The following is a 9054-nucleotide window of genomic DNA, read 5'->3' as shown; positions in this document are numbered from 1 at the left end:
TTTACAGATTCATACCAGATCGTAGGACTGGGTTTCCTCATTTTTACACCCTGTAGAAAGTTTTAATTGAGGTACTTGAAGTACGCACCAAAGCAACACCTCCTAATATCATCATCAGATCCAGGTCTAGTGAGTGACCTGAAAGAGGTTTTCCAAATGATTAAGGGACGAAGTTATCAAAGGTGGAAAGTTTTCAGAGTTCCTTTCCTTGTATTTTCAACATTACTGGGCCCATACCATTGTGCTTAAATTATCAATATTTCTGAAAGGGGAGATTTCAGACCCTTTAGCAGACGTTTTGTCAAACTCAAAACTAAACAGGAAAACTTCTGTAAGAGGAATTTTGTGACCTGAAATCGCTATAACACAAAATGGTAAAGCATGGTATTTAAATGCGGATCTGCGATGTTTTGCTTGTAATTATCGGGTTTCCCTTGGGTGGAGGGCGAGGGAAGGAGAATTTGAGAGTTTGGCAAGTTACCGAAATGATTACATAGGAAACTTGTTTATTGCCTCATTACTACCCATTTCCTTCCAACTAGATAATCTCTGTATTCATTTAAATCAAAAAGGAAGGGAGAGGAGCCTGTGAGCAGAAGCAGCATAACAACTGCTCGCTCTGGTTTTGTGCCACGTGTTTAATTTCCTACAAATTCCCATTTAATAGCTTGACCGCCAGCTTCTGATGAAGATTTACATTCCTTCCCCCAACAACTTAATTTCCTAACACTAGATTTTTCTGGTTCGAAACCTGACAAGTCACAAAATTTGCCACTACCAAAAATAAATCCCACCGCATTGCCACCCTCCTGGCTCACTGAAACGCTTGTTCCTGCGATTACAGTAATTACAGCCCCAGCGTGAGCTCCATACAAGTGCTAAATGAAACAGCACATCAATTAAAAAATAAACACTCCATTCTAGGAGTAAGACAACCCCCTGGGATGTCCTAACAAGCGTAAATGAACCTGCCAGGCTGCCGGCCTCCCCGCCGCCTCCCTAGCTTCTCTCGTTTAAGGTGGTTTAGAAAGTGAGGGGGAAGGGTTAATTGAAGCACTAACAAGTGGCAGATAAAGAAGCCGAAATCCCCACTGCAATCTCGTTTTACCTACATCCTAGAAGTGCAACTTGAAAGCGGGCGATTAGTTCAGAACCCCTGAAACTACTGGAATCAAAAGAGGAACACTCCCCCCCCCCCCGCCTAGATATTGTTCCCTACTGAGTACCTACCTGTTGGAGAGATTTGTCCAATCGACTATTTAAACCACGTTTATTTTACATATCTGCCTTTCGGAGGGAGATGCTGTGGTTTTGGGATTAATTTTCAGTCTATTTTTTATTTTCCCCCTTTCGAAAGGATATTTCCAGGTGTCTCACTGAGCCATTAAATCTCCCTCACTTTCGGGATTCTTGCACTCAACTAGACCTCACTTTAGGTTCATCCAAGTAACTACGCTTTGTCTCCTAGGCAGATCCTTCCTGAAATGAGACTTGGAACAATTATTTAGAAGGTGGGTAACAGTCCAGTGACACATCCATGGCAGGTTATATATCTCTCCCCTCTTCCCCCCCCCCCCCCGCCCTCGTCAACTGCTCTGAGTAAAAACTGGGGAAGAAGATGACCCTATATTATCAACAATGTTCCCAAAAATTTCTGTCAATGCGCCCAAACCCCCAAAAAACACCAGCTGGTCTGATTAAGACCAACGTTATCACTAATCCAGCAGAAGGAGACTTTACAAGAAACAGCCAACCACCATGTCAAGCAGTCAGATGAATAGACTTTAAACATTAAGAGTGACAATGCCATCACTTATTAAGCAGAAATTCTTCTTAATGTCACTATCTTCTCTTCTTCTCCTCCTCCTCCTTCCCCCCCCCCCCCCAATCACTGAACTCGGCAGAGACTTCTACTTTACAGTTGATACAAAGATCTGGACCCTAAAGAGGTAACAATTTGGGGGCACAAACATAGGCATTTATATAAACTACCGATGCTCTTTGACCCCCAGGTACCAGTAATGACTGAAAGACTATGTCGGGATTTAGAGGTGGGTCCCCCAAGGCCTAAATTGTATTCATTCAGAATTGGCTCTGACAGTCTAAGGAATAACTAAATCATGTGCAGCATATGGAGCTGCGCTCCATCAGCTGCCCTTAATCCTTATCTGTGCTGTTGCAAAACAATTCTCAACACTGTAAACTTGCCCTCTCTCCGGGCAAGAGACTGAGGTAAACTTGAACTTATCTGTGTTCCACTGCGTAGAATCCAAGCTCCTACTGAAACTTCCATTGCAGGGCGATATGATCCTGCCACCAAGTGTAAACAGTATCTATTTTAAGCAGCTCTTGGTGAGGAAGCACAGCCTCTCTAAAATGACACACAAAATTTAACCAGCTGTCAGTTTCACTGGGATAACTCAAATTCCATATAAATATCAGTTTAATGAATTGCTCTCTCTGGTGAGTGCATTTTTATGACTTTTTTTTATATATCTCAGGCTAAAATTTTGTTTTATGCTTTATCTACTACATATCCTTAGTGGTAGCTGACATCATTAATAGCTTCTCCCCCCCCCCCTTTTTTTTTTTGGACAGATGTATTGTATATGGCAGCCTAAAAGGTACGGTGGCTTTAGAGAAGCGCTGATTTTAAAAAACCCAACAAAATATGTAAGACCAGGAGGCTACATCTACCCGAGCACGGTTTTCTGCCACCAGTATTCCCACTTCAGCCAGTGGAGGCTATTCCCAGGCTTGTCTGCAGGTCCAACCTCCCATCTGGTTGGGATTTGGCCTTAATATTTTGTAGTATATTCTAATATAGATAGAGAAGCGAATACTCGCACTGTTTTACATTGTTTGCAGAAAGCACTGAAGATCGACGCTCACCGGGAATGCATTCTCAGGAACCCTGGCGCTTTGATAAGTAGAGGATTTTAAAACACAGATGAAAACTTATTCTTACTCCTAGGCAAAGCAGTAGCCAGAGGTCTCTGAAACCATACCACGAAAAGGAAAAGAAATGCCCCCAAACTAGAAGGGAGTCTCCCCTTCCTTGTTTAAGAATTCTCTTCACTACTTGTCTGCCAGGAAACATTTACAGCTCATAAACTGCACCTTAAAGGAACAGACATCGCCCGTAGAAAATCGTGAGGGAGAATGAGCACAGCGGATTTCGCAAACAAGGTGCGGAGGGCAGAGCGCTGAGTCCGTTCCACCTTAAGGGAGGTTGCGGGCCGGCTTCCCTGCTCCCCGCCCGCAGCCCGCGTGATAGGTGGCTGGGGCGCGAGGGGCGGGGCCCGGCAGCGCTCGGTATAAATATTCATGAGAGCGCGGTGCCCGGCCTGGCGCTGCCGGGGCCCGAGAGCGAGAAGTTGTGCAAAGGGCGCTGTGGCTGCCGAGACCCAGGTGGCTCCGCAGCGGCGCGGGGGGATTACAGCGCCTGCGGCCGGACCGTGCTGCTGCGGGCTCGGGAAGCTCGCGCGGCTGCAGGGGCACCGGGGACCCCTCCCCCGGTGGTTCGGGCCGGCTGCTGGGGGCCGCGGGGGCCAGGTCCGTGGCTCAGGGAGCCCTCAGCCATCTTGGCTGGGCACCGCAGGGACTGAAGGCGAAAGTTGCGGCGCCCGGCCGGGAGCGCCGCGGCCGCTGGAGCAGCGGATGCAGCCCCCGAGCCGACAGGAGAGGCGACAGCGGCTGCGAAGCCTCCCCCGAGCGGACTGAGCGCGCACGCCCCCCGCGGGCTCTACGCGCCGGTCCAGGACCCGGAGCGCTGCAGGAGGCACTGACGGGGGCTGTGCGCAGGGCTCCCCGCTGCCCCGGACAGGCGAGAAGAGGCGTCCCCGGGGCTGTGTCCTTCCCGGCCAGGCGAGCCCCGCGGAGGGTGGCAGTGCGTTCCCTGGCACCTGCAACAGCGAGCCCGGGGGTTCGCCCTGCCTGCGGCGGGCAGAGACGGGACGCGGGGCTGCCGGCAGGGCGATACACCCCGGCGGCGGGGCGCTTGCTCTCCCCGGGGGAGGCTATTCCTCCGGGCCTTTGCGGTGCCCCCGGCGCCTTCCGCTACTAGGGGGCAGAGCGGACTCGGAGCTGCCGGGCGACCGCCTCCTGTCCCCGAGCATGGAGCGGAGTTACCTGCTGGAAATCACCTCGCTGCTCGCTGCCTTCTCCCTGCTGCAGCGCTCCAGCGCCGCCGCCTCCTCCGCTGCCGCCGCCGTCGCCTCGGCCAAGGAGCTGTCGTGCCAGGAGATCACCGTGCCCCTGTGCAAAGGCATCGGCTATAACTACACCTACATGCCCAACCAGTTCAACCACGACACGCAGGACGAGGCGGGGCTGGAGGTGCACCAGTTCTGGCCGCTGGTGGAGATCCAGTGCTCGGCCGACCTGCGCTTCTTCCTCTGCAGCATGTACACCCCCATCTGCCTGGAGGACTATAAGAAGCCGCTGCCGCCTTGCCGCAGCGTCTGCGAGCGGGCCAAGGCCGGCTGCGCCCCGCTCATGCGCCAGTACGGCTTCGCCTGGCCCGACAGGATGCGCTGCGACCGCCTGCCGGAGCAAGGCAACCCGGACACGCTGTGCATGGACTACAACCGCACCGACCTCACCACCGCCGCGCCGCCCCCGGCCAAGCCGCCGCACCGCGGTGGGAAGGCGGGGGGCGCGGCAAGGCCCCCCGCGGCCGCTGCGCCCCCGGCCGAGCTCCCCCGCAAGCCCCGGCCGCCTCCCCCTTGCGAGCCGGGCTGCCAGTGCCGGGCGCCCATGGTGTCGGTGTCCAGCGAGCGCCACCCGCTCTACAACCGGGTGAAGACGGGGCAGATCGCCAACTGCGCGCTGCCCTGCCACAACCCCTACTTCAGCCCGGACGAGCGCGCCTTCACCGCCTTCTGGATCGGCCTGTGGTCCGTGCTCTGCTTCCTCTCCACCTTCGCCACCGTCTCCACCTTCCTCATCGACATGGAGCGGTTCAAGTACCCGGAGCGGCCCATCATCTTCCTGGCCGCCTGCTACCTCTTCGTCTCGCTCGGCTACCTGGTGCGCCTGGTGGCCGGGCACGAGAAGGTGGCGTGCAGCGGCGGGGCAGGAGCCGGCGGAGCGGGGGCCGGAGCGGCGGGGGCCGGCGGGAGCGCCGCGGCGGGGGCTGCGGGCGGGCGGGGCGCGGCAGGGGGCGCGGCGGAGCTGCAGCCGGAGCTGGCGGGGGCCGAGCACGTGCGCTACGAGAGCACAGGCCCGGCGCTGTGCACCGTGGTCTTCCTGCTGGTGTACTTCTTCGGCATGGCCAGCTCCATCTGGTGGGTCATCCTCTCCCTCACCTGGTTCCTGGCCGCCGGCATGAAGTGGGGCAACGAGGCCATCGCCGGCTACGCGCAGTACTTCCACCTGGCCGCCTGGCTGCTGCCCAGCGTCAAGTCCATCGCCGTGCTGGCCCTCAGCTCCGTGGACGGCGACCCGGTGGCCGGCATCTGCTACGTGGGCAACCAGAGCCTGGAGAACCTGCGGGGCTTCGTGCTGGCGCCGCTGCTCATCTACCTGGCCATCGGCTCCATGTTCCTGCTGGCCGGCTTCGTCTCGCTCTTCCGCATCCGCAGCGTGATCAAGCAGCAGGGCGGCCCCACCAAGACGCACAAGCTGGAGAAGCTGATGATCCGCCTGGGGCTCTTCACCGTGCTCTACACCGTGCCGGCCGCCAGCGTGGTGGCCTGCCTCTTCTACGAGCAGCACAACCGGCCCCGCTGGGAGGCCACGCACAACTGCCCCTGCCTCCGCGACCAGCAGCCCGACCAGGCCCGCCGCCCCGACTACGCCGTCTTCATGCTCAAGTACTTCATGTGCCTGGTGGTGGGCATCACCTCCGGCTTCTGGGTCTGGTCCGGGAAGACCCTGGAGTCCTGGAGGGCCCTCTGCACCCGTTGCTGCTGGGCGAGCAAGGGAGCCGCAGGCGCCGGGCCCACGGCGGCAGGGGGTGGGGGGCAGGTAGCTGCCGCGACGGCGGCGGGGGGACTGGGGGGAGGAGGAGGAGGAGGAGGCGGCGGCGGCTCCATGTACAGCGATGTCAGCACTGGCTTAACGTGGAGATCGGGCACCGCCAGTTCGCTGTCCTACCCCAAGCAGATGCCCTTGTCTCAAGTGTGAGAGCTGGAGAGGCCCGTGGTAGGGAGCGGGGGGCGCTGGCCTGTATGAAATGCTCCCTCACTGTTTGGTGCCATTGATGAACCCCCTAATGGTCCCCATTAGCCACGGCTTGTGCAGAACAATTCAGCCGGCAGAGGCCCCAAGCACCGGCCCCCTCCCTCCCCGTCTCCATTCATACGCAGGGAGCATGTACTTCAAGGCGTCAGCTTATTGTTGTGCCGACAGAAAAGGGTGGAGGAGGCTCAGCAGTTTCTGCAGCGAGCAGGACAAGAAGCAGCTTCGGATTCTGTCTCTGGACTTGCAGTAGATCTTCCTTCAGCAGGGGTCCTCCCCACACCCAGTCCAACGGAGGAGGTTGATGGCCTGATGGGACTGCAGGTTTTGGGTATTCTTAATGACCAGGCAAATGCCTTAAACACACACACAAATCATGTCTTAATTATACACCCAAAATAAATACGGGTTTTGCAGTAAACGATGTATTTATATAATTATTTGTTACTTTGTACAAATATGTAAGATATGTATATATCCAAAGCTATACAGTCTGTAAATTTTTTTTGTAAAAAGTTTAGAGGCTCCCCCTGTAAGAGCAAATATTTGAGTATTCTATTTTGTCAATAAAATGACTTTTGATAAATGATTTTTCCAAGCTTCCCCCTCCTCCTACCCTGCTTATTCCAGATGGTGTTAGTAAACTCTGTCACTGAAAGATGTCACTATAAGCTATATTAGCAATGCAATCCTTAATGCAGTTACTTATCTAAATTAAAATGTGAGGGCTGTTTTTTTTAAAGAAAAACAAATTTTTAGACTGACTTGTTGAATGTCCTAAAACCTGAGGTGCCTTACAATAATTCTTTGCTGCTCTATGCTTTGTAAGCCATCACACTGTATGTAAACTAAAGTTGTAGGAGGCAGTAATCTCCCACATGCCTTGTTATGTATCCTGTAAAATGGATGTTATTTTAGGAATGTGAACACTCACACTACCTTTCATAGCTATTGTCTGTCTTTTGTAAGCACCTGATTTTAGAGGGGCTGCATACTGCTAACGTGTAAAGGTTAATGTTTCAAATCCATAGATCATGTTTTACAGTAGAACAGTGAGTTAAGAATTGTTAGATTAGTCTTTCCTTAACAGATTAAACTAACAGGTTAACATCTTAACCTTTCATACTTAACTTTTGTATATCAAATATGGTCCTATTTCAAAAGAAAAGGTATTGTTCTTCTGTCAAGACTAAGCTAATTTATTTGAGCAGAAGGCTGTTGAATTAACAGAAGAATGCTTTAGCAATTGTTGAACTTTTTACCTGTCTGCTCAGTGGCTCAGAACATCATTCCTTTAAGAGGAGCTAAATGAATAGGGTTAATCTGTAGGGAACTTGGTCTCTTTTGAGTTTGGAAAAACTTTGATCTTTTCTCTTCTCCAAACATGATGTATAGTCTGAAGTTTCTTTCCCTGCTGCTGGGTTCCTCTTGTTGCAGAATTGGCCACCATGGAGCCTTAAAGTTCTTCAATTACAGAGATGTGGGGCTTTTTTTAAAATAAAAAGAGGAAGACTTGTAACAGTTAGTGAACAGCAGAGGGAAAAGGGAGAACAGCCTTTTAAACAGCTTTTTCCCTGCATTGTTAGCCAGTCTGCAGGCAGCAGGGCATGGGATGGAGCAGTATAGAAAAAAGGCATGAATGCCCTACAGGTGGTCTGCTCACATAATCTACCCAATTTAAAGCATTTTCCTTTGCAGGACAATTGCACTACAAAACTCCCTTTTCTTTTTTACTCCTAATTGAAGCAAATTATAAACTAAAAGTTTTTCTTTTTAAAAAAAAAATCCTTTATTGCTGGGAAATTAATGACTAAATTCTGGTATGTTTTCAGAACTAGGATTCTGTAGACCATGAGAAGTAAAAGCTGCAGTAGACAGTTCTTTGCTCCAGAAAGATATTTTTATTCATTCTGCTTATTTTCTGAGAGATTAGTAATAATTTAAAAGCAATTGGTGAGGTTGTGTGTTAGCAATGAAAAGATAGCCCCAGGTCCCTTATTAACCTGTCAATCAAGATAAGAGATGGGCAACTGCCCTACTAATGACATAGGCATCAATCATCATTGGTGGGAAAAACTTTGTCCCAGTGAGTTTTGACTTGATTTTGGTGTCCCCTTCAGGAGATCCCATTACTAAACAGGAACTTCCAGTTTTACAGTTTTCAAAGTAGCAGCTGTGTTAGTCTATATTCTCAAAAAGAAAAAGAATACTTGTGGCACCTTAGAGACTAACAAATTTATTTGAGCATAAGCTTTAAGTGAGCTGTAGCTCACAAAAGCTTATGCTCAAATAAATTTGTTAGTCTCTAAGGTGCCACAAGTACTCCCTTTTCTTTTTGCAGTTTTATAGTGTTACTTGAATCATAAAGGGGAAGAGGGTGCACAAAAGGGCTGGACCTGCTACCTCTGTGTACAAACAATACTGAAGTGGCTCATATTTACAAGGAATACACCTCACTTTAAGACTTCTAGCTAGTGCTATTTATGCAGCATTGTAGCAAAGCCTGTATTAGAATAATATTTTATTTCAATAACAGATAGCTGAACAAGACTGTTACAGACATGCCTTTTTCTTTAGGTGAGTCAGATTGTGGTTTTAAAAACATACTTCCTACACCATGTGCACCACATACAAAATGAATGGGGTGTTACCTAGCACTTAGGAAAAAAACCTCCAAGTGGTTATGGAGGGAGTTTCCTCCTACTAAGGAATGCTTAATAAAGTCATATATTTTAGTATCTATTGCCAGATAAAATGTGGGCTCCTCTACCTACAGTCAACTCTAGAATCAAAGTTTGAAGAAACTTATTCTGAAGTATTTTTACAAGAGTTTGTTGAGTTATGTCTGCATGTGGTTGCTGTAGCAGGACA

At 50.8% G+C, this 9054-nt stretch overlaps 1 protein-coding gene across 1 annotated transcript; it reads left to right on the top strand.

Moving 5' to 3' along the window:
* The first annotated feature begins 3360 nt into the window (after positions 1–3360).
* On the top strand, positions 3361–7204 carry FZD8 (frizzled class receptor 8). The gene has a single exon (XM_073334461.1). It carries the CDS (start codon positions 4117–4119, stop codon positions 6127–6129), a length of 2013 nt encoding a protein of 670 aa, XP_073190562.1. The 5' UTR covers positions 3361–4116; the 3' UTR covers positions 6130–7204.
* The last annotated feature ends 1850 nt before the right edge of the window (positions 7205–9054 follow it).

Source organism: Lepidochelys kempii, chromosome 2, assembly GCF_965140265.1.
Source record: "Lepidochelys kempii isolate rLepKem1 chromosome 2, rLepKem1.hap2, whole genome shotgun sequence".
Taxonomy (NCBI): domain Eukaryota; kingdom Metazoa; phylum Chordata; order Testudines; family Cheloniidae; genus Lepidochelys; species Lepidochelys kempii.
Note: the sequence above shows the minus strand (reverse complement) of the source record. Positions and strands in the feature narration are given on the sequence as shown.